This window comes from Neolamprologus brichardi, chromosome 14 (genome assembly GCF_056152115.1).
Source record: "Neolamprologus brichardi isolate AB-2024 chromosome 14, ASM5615211v1, whole genome shotgun sequence".
In the NCBI taxonomy this organism is placed as follows: domain Eukaryota; kingdom Metazoa; phylum Chordata; class Actinopteri; order Cichliformes; family Cichlidae; genus Neolamprologus; species Neolamprologus brichardi.
The window spans coordinates 19318864-19333333 of NC_142117.1; the positions used below are offsets into that span (position 1 = coordinate 19318864).

At 40.5% G+C, this 14470-nt stretch overlaps 1 protein-coding gene and 1 non-coding gene across 2 annotated transcripts in view; both read left to right on the forward strand.

Annotated features, from left to right (window-relative positions):
- The window catches only part of arhgef17 (Rho guanine nucleotide exchange factor (GEF) 17), a 65784-nt gene that overhangs the window by 38375 nt on the left and 12939 nt on the right, over positions 1 to 14470 (forward strand). Inside the window, exons 3-4 of the mRNA XM_006802066.3 lie at positions 7363 to 7440; positions 11392 to 11574. Of these exons, the coding sequence (XP_006802129.2) occupies positions 7363 to 7440; positions 11392 to 11574 (261 nt within the window). The remainder of the gene's footprint in view (positions 1 to 7362; positions 7441 to 11391; positions 11575 to 14470) is intronic.
- Positions 13503 to 13575, forward strand: trnam-cau (transfer RNA methionine (anticodon CAU)). Its single transcript has one exon. It is a non-coding gene; the product is annotated as a tRNA-Met (tRNA).

Sequence of the window (14470 nt, forward strand, 5' to 3'; positions counted from 1 at the left end):
CACATTTATGCTTTTTATCTGCATGCCAGAATTGTACAGAAAGAAAGCTAGAACACTGTAAAAGAAGCGAAGGATGGAGGTCCCTTGCTTTCAGAGCTGCTACTTCAACAATGTGAAAATCCATCTTAATGTTTACAGCTGCGTATAAATAAATGATTAAAGGAAATGATAGGCGATGAGGATGTTTTCTCTTTGGCCTAAGAGGACGCCTGTTGCTGCTTTTGCCAGGCTGTTGCCAGGGGATACAGTAGACGGGAGGGGGGAGGTTGGGAGTGGGTGATGAGAAGTGACGAGAGCAACTGGAAGGAGCTGCAATGCTGACTCCGATGCTTTCAATGAGCAAACTTCAGCTCAGAACACATGATGTTAACATATATTTCAACTAAATTCACTAATGTTGTCCTAATGTTGTTTTTTAAGTACAATTCATTAGAATAAACAAATTAATAAAATAAAAATGCTTATGGACTTCTTTAATTTAGGCCAAAAAGCTAATCTAGCCACCTACACTTGCTACAAAAGCCAGTTACAAAAGTTAACTTTAGTGGATAAATAATAGAGGCCGACCAATATGTCAGCCCTGCTGATGTTATCTATTTGCCAATATTTATAGATTTATTGGTATTGCATTTATACCTGCCAATATATGAAAATTAAAAAAGGAGAGACGAGAGAAACCCCCTTCAGCCATGTTATGGGTGTTGATGTTGCATAGTTTATCAACCGGAGGTCATTTTGCACCATCTTTCATCAGCAACACGCATTTGGAACGGAACAAATACAAAAAGTAGCTGATCAAACAATAAAACGAGAATATTTTTAAACCGCATTCTCATTGTATTTTACTAAGGAATCAGTTAACTACACATAACAAATGTTTAGTGAGATATCAGTTTCAAGTCCCCAAATATTGCTATCAGTACGAGTCTTACAAATCCTGTATCTGCCAGGCTCTAATAAATACAAACTGCTTCACGACAACCATAAAAACACAACAACTCACCCATAAAAATATACCAAAGCTAAACGTTATCACTGTTAAGGTCATCCTCACTTTGAATGATAAGTGATGGCTGATAGCAGCATTCGACGCAGTTATCAAATTTTTTAGCTAATGCTCGCGCCAACAAGCCTGTGCTCCAGTTTTGGTGTTTTTCTACTACATAACAGCATGATGACTTAGCTGTCCACCCTCTCATAAAAAAACAAAAATGCCCAACAACACAGACTTCAAAACAGGTCCTCAAACATCAGCCGGTAACACCAGTGTGGCTATTTCTATTTTTTTTTTATATATATACATGTTTATAATCTATGCTTCCACCTAAGCAACTAAGAACCTCTTTTAATCCCTTTGTATGGTTTTGGGCCATTCTGTGTACTAGGAGACAGACAAAAAAAGTAAACAGACCAACACATAACCTTGTAGGGCAGTGTGCAATCTTTTGTGAAAAGCTGTATGCAGCTGCACTCTTTACAGCTGTGTCCCATAATAACATGTGCAAATCTCTTTCTTGTTGGATAAAAAGAGGCCACAGAGAGAAAGAAAAGCGAACTTACAATTTCCCAATAACACAAAACTGAACTCAATTGTGGTACTTAGAGTAATTGGGTACTTCAGTCCTTTCTGGCTAAAAATGACACTTTAAATTAAAGAGATATATTGGGAAATGGGAGTTATGTTCCTAACAGCGAAACACCGTGTGGCATTCTGTTTTTCTCATTTAGTGCAACACTTTTAAGCAACCGAGAAAAATACTATCGGAAAAAATTAAGCAGCACAAGCGGAAACCTGGTTCGTAAATTCGCCTATCGCTAAACTTTATTGTCTAAATGCACTATAGGCTATAAACGAAATATCCATCTTATCGGGATAGTGTTGATATTTGGATCCATAGAAATCCCCCACGAAATAACTTCAAGTCAAACAGAACAGCATCGGGCAAAGTCGGATGTGTGAGCCGCGGCTTTAATGTTGAGCTGCAGTGTTTGCTTGAGCTGTGAAGAAAAACTTGCTTTACGGACCCCCTGTACCCACACATTATTCAGGCACCAGAGCTCACAGAGGGACACAAGAGAACATATTGTACTCACAAAAACACACACATTCATCCAGACTGTTAACTGAGCACAATGTCTGACACTGAATATGCGTACGAGAGGAGAAAAATTGGGCATTTAACCTGTTAGTGCTGTGAATTTCATCCCAAATGAGCAGACTGTGACGTCTTTCTGAGCAGATCCCAGTTTAGGGTGATTAAATTACACAAATTCATAGCTTGTAGTTAAAGCTGCATCGTTGTTGAGATCAGTGGAAGCAGGTGACTCAGGCTTATAAAGGATATGTAATTTAGGAGGTACTATATATTATATGAGTAATTATTTTTATACTTTAAATTAGATAATTGAGCAGCAGCTTGTACTCCAATTCATACATGCCAGCTTTATGTGATCACAGGAGGCGGAGTGTGTGTGTGTGGCATTTTGAGTCATACATCATGGAATCTATTTATTATTAACAGCGAAGATGTTTTTCTTTCTAAAATGTTAATTCTTCTCAGATGATCTGATATGAAAGCAGCTTGTGCTTTGCAGGTTTTATGAGATAACAGCAGTAATAGGAGTGGTTTTCTCTTTCCCTGATGAAAAAGCTGAGAACACTGTGGTGGTTATTGTGCCATGTTTGGTCTCTCTGCGCTTAAAAAAAGCCCCCATCTCTGTGCTGACAAGGACATTATTACATATCCAGTATTTATTGCACCTGTGCTTGATGAATTTCAGAGTGGTTCAGGTGTCAGGGCTAGAGTTGGCATCACTGGTCACAAACAGCCAGAGGCTGTGAGTCCAACGTGTGATGTAGCTAAAGCCCAAATTAGACTGTACAGACTCAGTGTGGCTGCTACAGTCTGACAGCCAGTCTGGGGTTAGTAGAAAAAAGAATTGTATGTTTTTTTTTTATTTTCCATACATTTTGATTATATAGACACTCCCTCACCACTTTTTTAGGTACACCTGTTCAGCTGCAAATTCTAAGTCAACCAATCATGCGGTAGCAACTGATTTAGGCATGTAGACATGGTGAAACGTAAGAAAGGTGCTGGTCTGTGTTTAAGAAACTGCTGATCCACTGGGACTTTACCACACAGCTGTCTCTAGTGTTTACAGAGGATGAGCTGCAAAAGGGAAAAATCCCCAAAAACACCAGGTTTCATCTCTGACCTTAATGATGGATCAAGTCCTGTAGCTGTGATAATAGAGTAGAAAGGAGTCATCCTCACTCATTAGACTATGGCAGCTTTCCTTCTTCCATCTGCCTCTTTTAAGGTAATTTCAGATTACTACTCCCTGGAGCGTTAATATTACAGAGCCACATTTCACTGAGAAATAATCATAGGGGGGAGAAAAAACAACATAATCGGTCAACATCATACTTACTGCAGTTATTGTCTAGTTGCGCTTTCCTGTAAAAAGATGGGTTATTACCAGCATGTTGGGTTTGCTCACATTCGCACCTGTAATTTGAACTCAAAGTCCAGTGATTTTGATAATTAGGCTGACTGCTTATTTGATGTCCTATTTGGCTGTTTTGTTCGGATCTCGGAATGATGTCTTGTTCCCGGATCTCGGTGTTTACATGGCTAGAACTCATCTTAGAACTTATTTTGGAAGTTTCATTAAATAAAAGCGCCTGTGAGGAATGTTCTAATATTCGGCTTGAAGAATGAAAACAAGTCGTGTTGCAGTCGTAGGGTGTTCAACATCTCTTCCTTTTCATGTGACTGAAAGCTGTTAATCCTGGATTCAGCTTTCTGTTTTTAAGGTTGACACCGCCTGAGCCCAGAGCGTCTTGACTTCAGCTCTACTGTGCCTGCCCCGTTGACCAATCAGCCTCTCAGCTGGGGTTACTATGGTAACCCCGCTAGCAAAATGAAACTGGCATTCCTAGCATTATTTCACTGTGTTCTGATGTGTCCATGTGTGATCTAATAAAAGCGACCAGCGCCGGACAGAGAAACATTCCTGTCCTCAGGGAAGCTCCCTTCATATTTAACTTGACTGTCGCGCACAAACGCTCGTTGTTTCCCCGTCTCTTTCTCGTCGGGGTCAAGTGGTCAGCAGCGTTGTTCACTCGACAGCTCTTGTAAGAGTGCAGTTAATTCAGCGGCATTGCACCTGAGTGTGAGGAAATGCGTATATTAACCGGAGTGAAAACAGCCAGTCTCATGAAGAAGCCGTTTCCATGAAGCTTTTTGTGAGAAAGAAAGAGGATCCGCATTTGTTAAGTTGATTACTGTAAATGAGGTTTCATTTGTGCGAGACAGTCATGCAGGGACAGCTGTGCTCTTGTGTGGAGGAGCTGCAGCTGAAGTTGCTGGGTGGGGGGAGAAACCAGTTTCCAGCAAAGACCTGACGCAGACCCTGAGAGACACATCTGGGCCTTCAGTCGATCCATCAACATTTTAACATAATTATCAGTGTGTGTGTTGCTTCTGTGCTTCTGTGGACCATAACAGGGGACCAAACCACAGCTACTTAGGGGGTAATTAAGGACTATAAATGGATGATTACTATGTTGTTGTTTGCGTCCCTCTTTAGCTTTGTTTAATCCTGTATCTATGCTCCCCAACTCGATTGTGTTTGTGTTTGTTTGTCAGGGGTGAGTAGATTTGGACAGAAGGAGCTGTTGAGCTGATTTACAGAGAAGTGTCACTGGCGACTAACTTTCACTGCTGTTTCCTTATTTAAGAGGGCAAATCTTTCACTTACGATCACTCTGTTCTTCACACACACACACACACACACACACACACACACACACACACACACACACACACACACACACACACACACACACTTCTATACACATTCCTCCATCCATCCACACGCCACCTTTCACTCTCCGGTGGTGCCCCACAGCGCCCCTGGGGTCTCCTTAGATGCCAAACGCTAAACATAACCTTTCTGGGAAGTTATTGTTACGGTTATTTATAGGACACAGCGGTGCTGGCAGAGCGGAGCAGGGGAAGGGGGGGAAAAGCCTCCTTTGTGTATTTTTTGTGGCCATTGTGTGTGTGTGTGTGTGTGTGTGTGTGGGAAATAGAGAGAGAAAGAGGGGGAAAGAGCCATTGTGGTTATATATGCACCATAGGGCTATGCCTGTGGCTCTGTATGATATTTATAAGCCGTGTTGGTTACCAGAATATTTTGGGAGTGTCTCCCGAGACCCTGGATAAAGCACATGCTCCCTGAGCCTTAATCTCCCCATGTTGTCCTTCCACCTGTCCATCTGTCCTTCTCCTTCACACACAAACAGCTTTTCACAAGTAATAAGAGAAACTTTGGGAATGATGGGAATCGCTGATTTCGGTGTCACATGAACTGCTTTTCAGCACGAGCCATTATAGCATGAACGAGCCGTGCTTGCGTGGACTTCCTAGCCCCGGTGACGCCTGACCATGGAGATATAATATTTCAATGGAAAAGCTTAAAAAATATAGAGCTCCTGCCACTGAGGTTTCTATTTACTTCTTGAGAGTAACAGATAAGTGAAATCACATAAACCTAGGACAACGACAGTGATTGCGATTTCAGTTTAAGTGTTGCGTCGGCGTTGTTGGAGAGAAGGCGTGCAGAGAAAGAAAATGTAGATTTAAAATGCCAGAAAGACAAAAGGTCCATTATCGAAGCACAAAAAGAACCGCTGGTTGTTTTTGTTTGTGGATATTTTTGACGATGGCGCACATCAGCACTGAAAAATGATGATATTTATTACAATATGACTTACAGGCTGAGTGATATTTCTCTTGCTTGGTCATAATCCATCCTGCTGTCTTGGGAGCTTTTACTTTACAGACTGCTGGGAGTCTCCTGCTTTAAATGTCAACAACATTAAATATTCATTTCCTATTAAAATGCTTTTTCTTTGCTTGACAAAACAGAGCTCACTTGCTTTCTTTGTGCCCGTGTTGTTCTGCTTTCGAGGATCATTGCGGAGTTTGAGTGCAGCAGCTCTGACCTCGCTGGTTCAGGGACTACTTTTGAAGCGTGAACTTTCAGAGGATCAGAAAGAAAGAAATGTGAATAAGATGTTCATAAGAGGTTTCACAGCAGACCATATATATATGGATTCAAATATTTCTTTAAGCTTTGATAATGTTTCGATAAGCTTAACCAATCTCGCAACAATCTAGATCTGCTCTACTGAAGCAACCGCTCAAGCTCCCCTTGAGCGGTTGCTTCAGTATGGTAGGCACTAGGCACGATGGGTGCCTTATTTCATCCGCGTCTTTACTAACCCGGATGAGCCCATCACTCTGTAAGAGGGAAAATCTGAACTAATCAGACCTCATAATCTTTTTCCACTGATCCAAAGTCCAACCTTTCTTCTTCCTAGCGAATTGAAGGCTTGTTTCCCCCCCAATTATCCTCACTGATAAGTGGTTCTCTTAAGGCTGAACAGCTTTTTCAGTGATTTAATTTCACCAATTGGTGAAAGGATCAGGATTTTTTTTTCCTGACTACGTTTCTTCCTTGAACAAGGCTCACGACTATCTGTCCAGGTTTTAATAGTGCATTGGACGGTCTTCAGCCTAGTTTTAGCAGTTTCGGCAAACTTGTTGACCAGTCTGAAACTGAGGAACATTATTCCACCACTGCAGGGCATGTTTTCCAGCATGAGAAGCTTCTCGCTGCATCAGTTGAGGTTGAATAACTTGTTGCCAGACATAACATATGAATCACTCTATGATAAGCTTACTTAAATCTAGGTGGAGTTCTTGTTTTTTTTGGCCCAGCAGTGTATGTGTTCTTTTTGCATTTGACATTCTTTGTCATTTTCCACCTCTGTATTTACTGATTAAAAATGTAAGCCTTAACTTTCTGAAGAGTAAACATACACTCTGCTCAGATTTACCCCATATCAAATTTTGTATCCTGTGTAGAATTTCCAAGTAAACCAAACGTATTTAGTGTTTTTAGGCTTTACACGGCCTTTAAAAGCTCACAGTGCTTTCTGATCCTCCATGTCAAGATTCAGTTGTATTTGCTGTACCTGGTACACACTTGACATACTTGACATACCTTTTGAATTCTAGTTTATTTTTACTTAAAAGGGACTCTGTACAAAAAAATTAGGAGAATGCATTTTATTGTCTTAGATTTAGCTAATAGCTATTTTCCATCTGCAATCGCATGGGCAGGTGAGCATAAAACACCACCGTGATATTTTTACAGCATTGCATGTGCTTCTGTTTGTATATTATGTGGTTTGTCCATGACATAAAGGAGCATTAGATATGACCTGGATGACCCTACAAACATTAAGTGACCTTATATTTTTTTCTTATTCTTCTGTCTTCACAGGATATGAGGAAGCATGTCATGATGACCCTCTTAGACACAGAGCAGTCATATGTGGAGTCACTGCGTACTCTTATTCAGGTAATGTAACACACACACACACATAACTTCACATGCTCTCTTACGTATCTCTTGTTATAAATGAGTCGTATTCGCAGGCAGACACGCAGAATAACTAAAAAATACAGATTGCTGAGGACATGAATACTGAATAACTGTGGATGTTATGTAATCCACTTATTCTCATTCATCCTGCCAGGCTAATCTGTTAACCCCGTCACTTCCCACTGTCATCAGCATTATCTGCCACCCACACCCACACTTCTGTATCCTACACCTGTCTGTGCTCTAATAGCTGACTAACCTTTACCCCAAATCTTAGCCACATCCCTCTGTCTGGTTAACACGTTCCCAAACATGCACACACTCACTTTGGCACCCTGTGATCACCCTGTTGTGTAACCTGTCACTGTTCGCTGTGTGTGGGTGTACAGTAAGCATGCGTCTGCATTTTTACAAAATGTTCGCTCACATGCGCACACGCTGACTTTGACTGTGTGTGTGTGTGTTTCTGCGCGTATGTGTGGCCACAAAGTGAATAAACCCAGGCCGTGTTCCCATGACGACACAGGGAAAGTAAATGTTACCACGGTGACTGGTGTATAAGTGCAGATCCTTGACGGAGCGTGTCAGATTTAGTTCGGCTGAGACGGCTCCTAAGCAGCGCTATCCAAAGTTGAAATCGGACTCTTTTGGGTTTCTGTTGAGGGACTTTTGGTGAAGCGCTCTGTGAATAATACAAGCTTTTGCCATATAACTAAGATGATTTTGAATCAGAAAGTACTTTGTGTTTAGTAAAGCTGAACTAATAACAGTGGTTTTAACAGTCTAAACAGTTTACACCTAGTCTTTTAAGAGAGGGCCATTATGCTCATTTTCCTGGTTGCATGGTCAGTAGCAATACTCATGTATGCTGTTGCTTTTTAATGATGCTCAGGACACCAAAGTGTGGCTGGAAAATATCCACCACACCATTACACCATCAGCACCAGCCTGAACCTTTACAAGGTAGGACGTAGACATCCCTTCATGTTGTTTATACCAATTTCTAACCCTACCATTGAGTGAATTCCTGTTCTCAGCTGACAGTGTGGTCTTCTACTGCTGCTGCCCATCTGCAGGATCAGAGGTGTTTTTCTCCATATCTTGGTTGTAACCAGTGGTTATTTGAGTTACTGTGTCCTTCTTGTCATCTTGAAACAGTCTGGCCGATGTCTTCTGACATCAACAAGATTTTCAAAGACACTTTTTTGGTCTTTTTTTGGACTGGCCTGTCTGTCTTGTTTCTGTCTTGTTCTTGGTGATTGTCTGCCTCAAAAGCAGCTGAGCTGCACATACAATGACACACATTATAGAACAGGTCTGTTGTACCCCGATTCACATTTAGCCCAAAAAGACCCAAAACATTTATTCTCTGCAGTACAGTTGTACAGTATATGCATGTGTTACCTATGTGATTAAATACTATTTGGGTTTTTATCTGGCTTAAAGATTTTAGGCCTTATTTAAAGCAAAATATACAAAAACACAGGTTTGAAATGTACATGTTGGACACACAAAGGAGAAATTAAATTAACATGGATATAGTAATGGTGTAATGGTGGCTAATGGTGTAACTGGGCCATGTCACAAAGACAAATGTTGCCACACAGTTCATTTAAGTTGATTCTGGAGTTTTTCCATCAATGTGCATGTCTGTCTTCCCACTTCACTGCTGCCATACTGTACCTGAGACTATCTAAATACAGAGAAGAAAGAGTTCGTCGAAACTCGAAGAAAAATGGATAAAGGAAGTCGACCAGCTTTCTTTAGTACAGATGTTTTAACCAGGAGATTGAATTAAAAGTGAAATGTGTCATGCAGTTCGTCAGTGCAGCATTCACAGCTTAGCGGACTTTGCAAATTTGGGAGCAATAGGGTTGAATCTGTCTGAGTTCATTTAAGAGTTAAACTTTGAAATTTGGAAACTCCATTAATGCGATCACAGTGGGAGCGTCTCTGAGTTTGAGTGCGTCTGAGTCGAGCTTGTCGAAAGCAAAACTGTGTGATCTACACAGAATAAGGACAAAGGACAAAGTGAAGACAACATGTGATGGCAAAACCCAGTTTAATCAGTTTGCTAATGTGCCGTCTGTGTCGACTGTGTTTATTCTGCGTTTACCCCGTACTGGCCACAGTGTTCATGAAATGTCTGCTCATATCAGCCTCGATCCAAGATTGAGATATCAGGGTATGGCGTAACCAGGCATACTGTGTAGACATGTGCAGGTTTGACTTGTGTTTATTAACGCGTTTATCTTTTGTCTTTCTCTTGGTGTTTTTGCTTATTTGTGAATGCAGCTTTCATTCATCAGATAATGCGGGTGGCATGGTGTGAGGAATGAATTGCCAGACGCCAGCTGTTTTGAGCAGTGGCTGTTTTTGCAGTAAAGAGACCGCTTTTGCATTGAAGTGCATGAAGATGAAGATTTCAGCAGCTTTAAGCATACAGCTGCAAAATTCTTGTAAACACATATTTTGTATAAAATGAAAGAACTCTTTTAGCGCGAATCTTAGGGCTTAAATTGTAAGAAATAAATGTGTAAAATTACAGAAAATGTTCTAGTGGCTTGTTGGACAGACTGTCCTGCAATTATAAAGTGAACTTTTGTTTGTTAATTCAAAGATAATGTCCTATTTTGTTTATTTATTTGTGTATTTCTTTATTTTACTGTGTACAGATGGTGCAAAAGAAGACGTTTCTATAGTACATAGTAAAAAAACAGAAAGTTTTCTATCATTTAATTATCTTTTACTCAGTTACGTTGGTGTGACATGAATGGCCATGGGGGGAGATCTTTATCAGCTCTACAATGTGTGAAAATGCAATTAAAGGTCCAAAATTTATGTCGTACTTCACACTTTCACAAGGCCATCTAGTGGGATGGATTGTTGTCCTTACCGGGCTGATTCTGGGCCCCGTGCCTTATGTTTGACACCCCTGACATGAACAGTTTTTGCTCTAAATCTACTGCACACCTGACAAAATTGCAGACTATGATGAAACAGCCTGCTTGGATAGAAAGCCTGTTTTGATATTGATAGCATTTACATTTGCCTCCTTTAAAAAGGGTCCCGGACAGCAGACATGCACTTGTCCCCGGTCGTATTTATGGCATCCACTGCATTTTGATAAACATATATGCAGACTAAAAGTGGAACACAGTAATAAGAAGTTGATTTTTTTTTTAAACACAATTATTACAAGCAGTAAGACTGCAGTTGTTTTTTTTATACGTGTGGCTTCTGGGAAACACCGGTCTTGGTGTTTATACTCTGGCAAGGTTCAACTAACAGGTTTACAAGGGTAAATTCTGTCACAGCAAACTTTTTCCTGTTTATAATTAAGACTTTACATATCAAAACAGGCACTCGACAGATGTTGTCTTTCTTGGAAGTTTTATACACTTGTTATTAAAAATAGACAGGTGCTGGGAGAGTGCAGGCCTCTGCCAATTTTATAAGATCGCTCACCTGAGATTTAATGGGTTCATACGTTTACCCGCTGAGGTGAGAGGAAAGATTTATGTCATGCTTTGGCAACTGTTTAAATTTTTAATTAGTCCACTGATCACGTGTGAGAGCAGTGGCACGTTGTTATAGAACGTGACATCAGTTTGAGAAAACACACTTACTATTGTTACTGTGCCAGTAACACTAACAGACATAAACTGGGGGATTACCACTGGATTTATTGTTCACTGGTTTTGAGAGGCAAGCTTGATATAAGCTCTCCTAAATGGATTTGATGAGTTAAACTGGCCTCCTTTGCGTTGTCTCCTCTTCATTGTTTTTGGCTGATAAAGTAACTGGTGCAATGAAAAAGTCTAAAATCGATTGCAATACTTTCTTAAAAAGACAAACACCTTATTAGTTTATGTCAAACATATTTATATGATCTGCTTGTTCATCAGCTGGTGATTCTCTCCTCAGGGCTACATGCGTCCTCTCAAACAGCCGGACAGTGGCTCTATAGTGGACCCCCTGCTGGTGGACGAGATGTTCTACCAAATCCCAGAGATCCTGGAGCACCACGAACAGTTCCTGGAGCAGGTCTCCGGCTGCGTGAGCCAGTGGCACGACAGGCAGACCGTTGGACACCTTCTTATCCAGTCGGTAAGCAGATATGGCAATAAGTCAAAGAGCACACATGCAGCTTCTTAACAGATGAGAATATAAGATATTTGGGCCATCATCAACACACAACTGGGTCTTAAGAAAGTGTTGGACCATCAGAACACCTTCACTGTGCCCCACCCAAATCTTTCATCACAATTTTGTTTTGTGGCATGAGCCTCAGATTAGGTCGCTTCTTCAGTTTAAAGTTTTCGCTTAAACTGCAACAGTGAGGAAATGGCCCTCACACCTTGGTGCACGTTGAGGTGTGCCGTCACACAGGGTTGTCCTGCAGATTAGGCGTTTCCTGCAGTCATTTCGGTGTGCTACCTTTACTCTAATTGTCTGTTGAACAAACAAGTTACTTGTCACTTCCTGTGCACACTAGGTGGCATTAGAGGTCTCCACTTATGCTGTATTCCAGAATAAGTCAAAAGTCAGATTTTTGGAGTTCTCGGTTGGCATTTGAATCTGGAACACCCCCGCAACTTAGCTTTCCCGTTTAGGAAGTTGGAGCAGCTCCGCCTACCCTAAGTTAGCAATCTACAATGGCGTCAATGAACACGAACAGCTTTAAGACTGTAACTTTTATCTAGGAAACTGCCATTAATTAATGAACACTTATTATATGTCATGGTGCATGGTGTATCATGTGTGGAACCCACAGTGAAAATTTTATGTGCGTGGGATGATATTTATTGCTTAGTGGAAATGTCCTGTAGCCACTAGGTGGTGCTATGAGCATGACTAAATGCTGACATATTAGCTGTCAGATCTCAAACATGTGACATGTTGAGACAGACTGAACAATGTACATTTGAGCTGTAACAATTTCACACCCTGTGATGAATGATCATTCTGCCATGGACATGCCCATTAACGAAAACTTAAAAGCTTCCCAATTTACCAATGGCGAGTACTTTTTAGTCGACTTCTACTGTTTTGGTCCTGGTACCAATACTGCCTTTGTATTGGAAGATTGTTATATTTTAGCATATTCAAAAACTTTATCTTGACTGTAAGCAAGAAATCCCTTCACGTGTTCTAATAAAGCTGTGCATGAGAAAGACATGGAACATCCTACAGTTTTAACCATAACACTATCCCATTGAATTTTGAATTAGTTAGAATTGGTCCACAACTTAAAAAAAACAAAGAAACCAATAAAAGTTATACCTCTTCATCTGTAAAGTAAAACCTTTATGTTTATGAAAAAGATAGTGTGTACAGTGTTTCTGTGGACACCATTATTTGCAAAAGTAGGGGCAGAAATGAAGCATCTGTGCAGACATGACTCATACGACATTTACTTTCCTGTAGACGTGAGCTTGAATGAATAAACAAACTTCGAGTGAGGGGAAACTGTTTTTATTGAAAGATGGTCTATAGTTGGCAACACTAGTTTCATATTTTGTTTTTCCAGTGACCGCATGTTGACCCATTTAAAACTTCCCATGACCCAAGTGTGGCTCCCAAAGAAAAAAAAAGTGCTCCAGAGCTTCAGTGCTGGGCTAAATGTCAGATTTGAGTTTTCTAAGAATAAAGATAGAGGATTTTAATTCCAGGCTAAGAGATTTTCACTAAACAAATTCATCACCGAAGGTACTCGAATGCCAGCATTTGTTCCCTCAGTAGGTCACTACAGACCATAATCAAAACCCCTAACAACAAACTGCATGTTTAGTAGTAAAGCAGATTGAGAAATGAATCACAAAATTAAATAAACTCATTAATAAATTTTTCCTGTCTGTTTAGAGTAGATGTTCCTTAAAATGACGGTGTAAGAAATGCAATAAAAAGATAACACTGAAAATAACTGTGTGCCTTTCCAGCTAAAGCTGTTGCAACGCTCAGAATGAGGACCCCTCCCCCACCCTTTCCCGCCCTCTCTTCCGCTCTTAAAGCGGCAGCGGTCACAAACTCTACGGGCCTCGTTGGCGCAGTAGGCAGCGCGTCAGTCTCATAATCTGAAGGTCGTGAGTTCGAGCCTCACACGGGGCATGATATTTTCTGTCTCTTTGTTTGTCCAAGTTGTTTATGTTTCATAGATTTTAGAAAAAGAATCTTACATGAAATGTTTTGTGTATAATATAACGATAGGTTAAGATGAATAGGATTTATTAAACAAAACACATTAGACTCTAATGCAGTAAGTCCTGCAATGAAGTGCAGGCCTTACTGCTGTCTGTTACGCAGCCATCTGGGAGCATTTGTTATGAAAGATAAAACTCAGCAGGGGTTCGAAGTTCATTTTGTCAGTCCATAAAATCCCGGACGTTACAGTGATCCCATGCTAATCGCAAACAAACAGCGGAGACGCACAGGAAATAAATACTACAATAATAGTAAACAATGACCTTATCAGGCACAACACTGACACGACAGTTTGATAAAAAGTAGATTCATGTTTTCATAACTGTATTTTTTTACTTTTTGTTTTTAGAATATAATATATGCACATTCAGCCAAAGGTTTTACTGAATAATTTAATCGTCATTACATCATTATGGGTGCAAATATCAGTTGGGGATTTTGGGGGTGGTCTAATGTTCAAAGGTTAACACATTCAGTGTATTTACAGGGTAAGGAAACAAAGTTTCACCAGATTTTATTCTTAATCTTTCTTCCATTTGTTTCTCCCCGTGTAATTAATCTTGCTCATCCTGCTCAGATTTTATTTGTCGGACTTTTGTTACTGAGAGGCGGATGATAAGGATAGGGAAACCGGAAGTCAGTCCATTTCATCAAAGGGCAGAAAAATGATGACTCAGTGACGCTAAATACAGCACCACATTGTGGTTCTCTCTCTGCTCGTGTCCCCGACTGCTTTGTCTTCTACCCTTTTATTTGTGAAAAGAAAGCAGGTCAGGGTGATTCATCTCAATCTGCGCTCTGT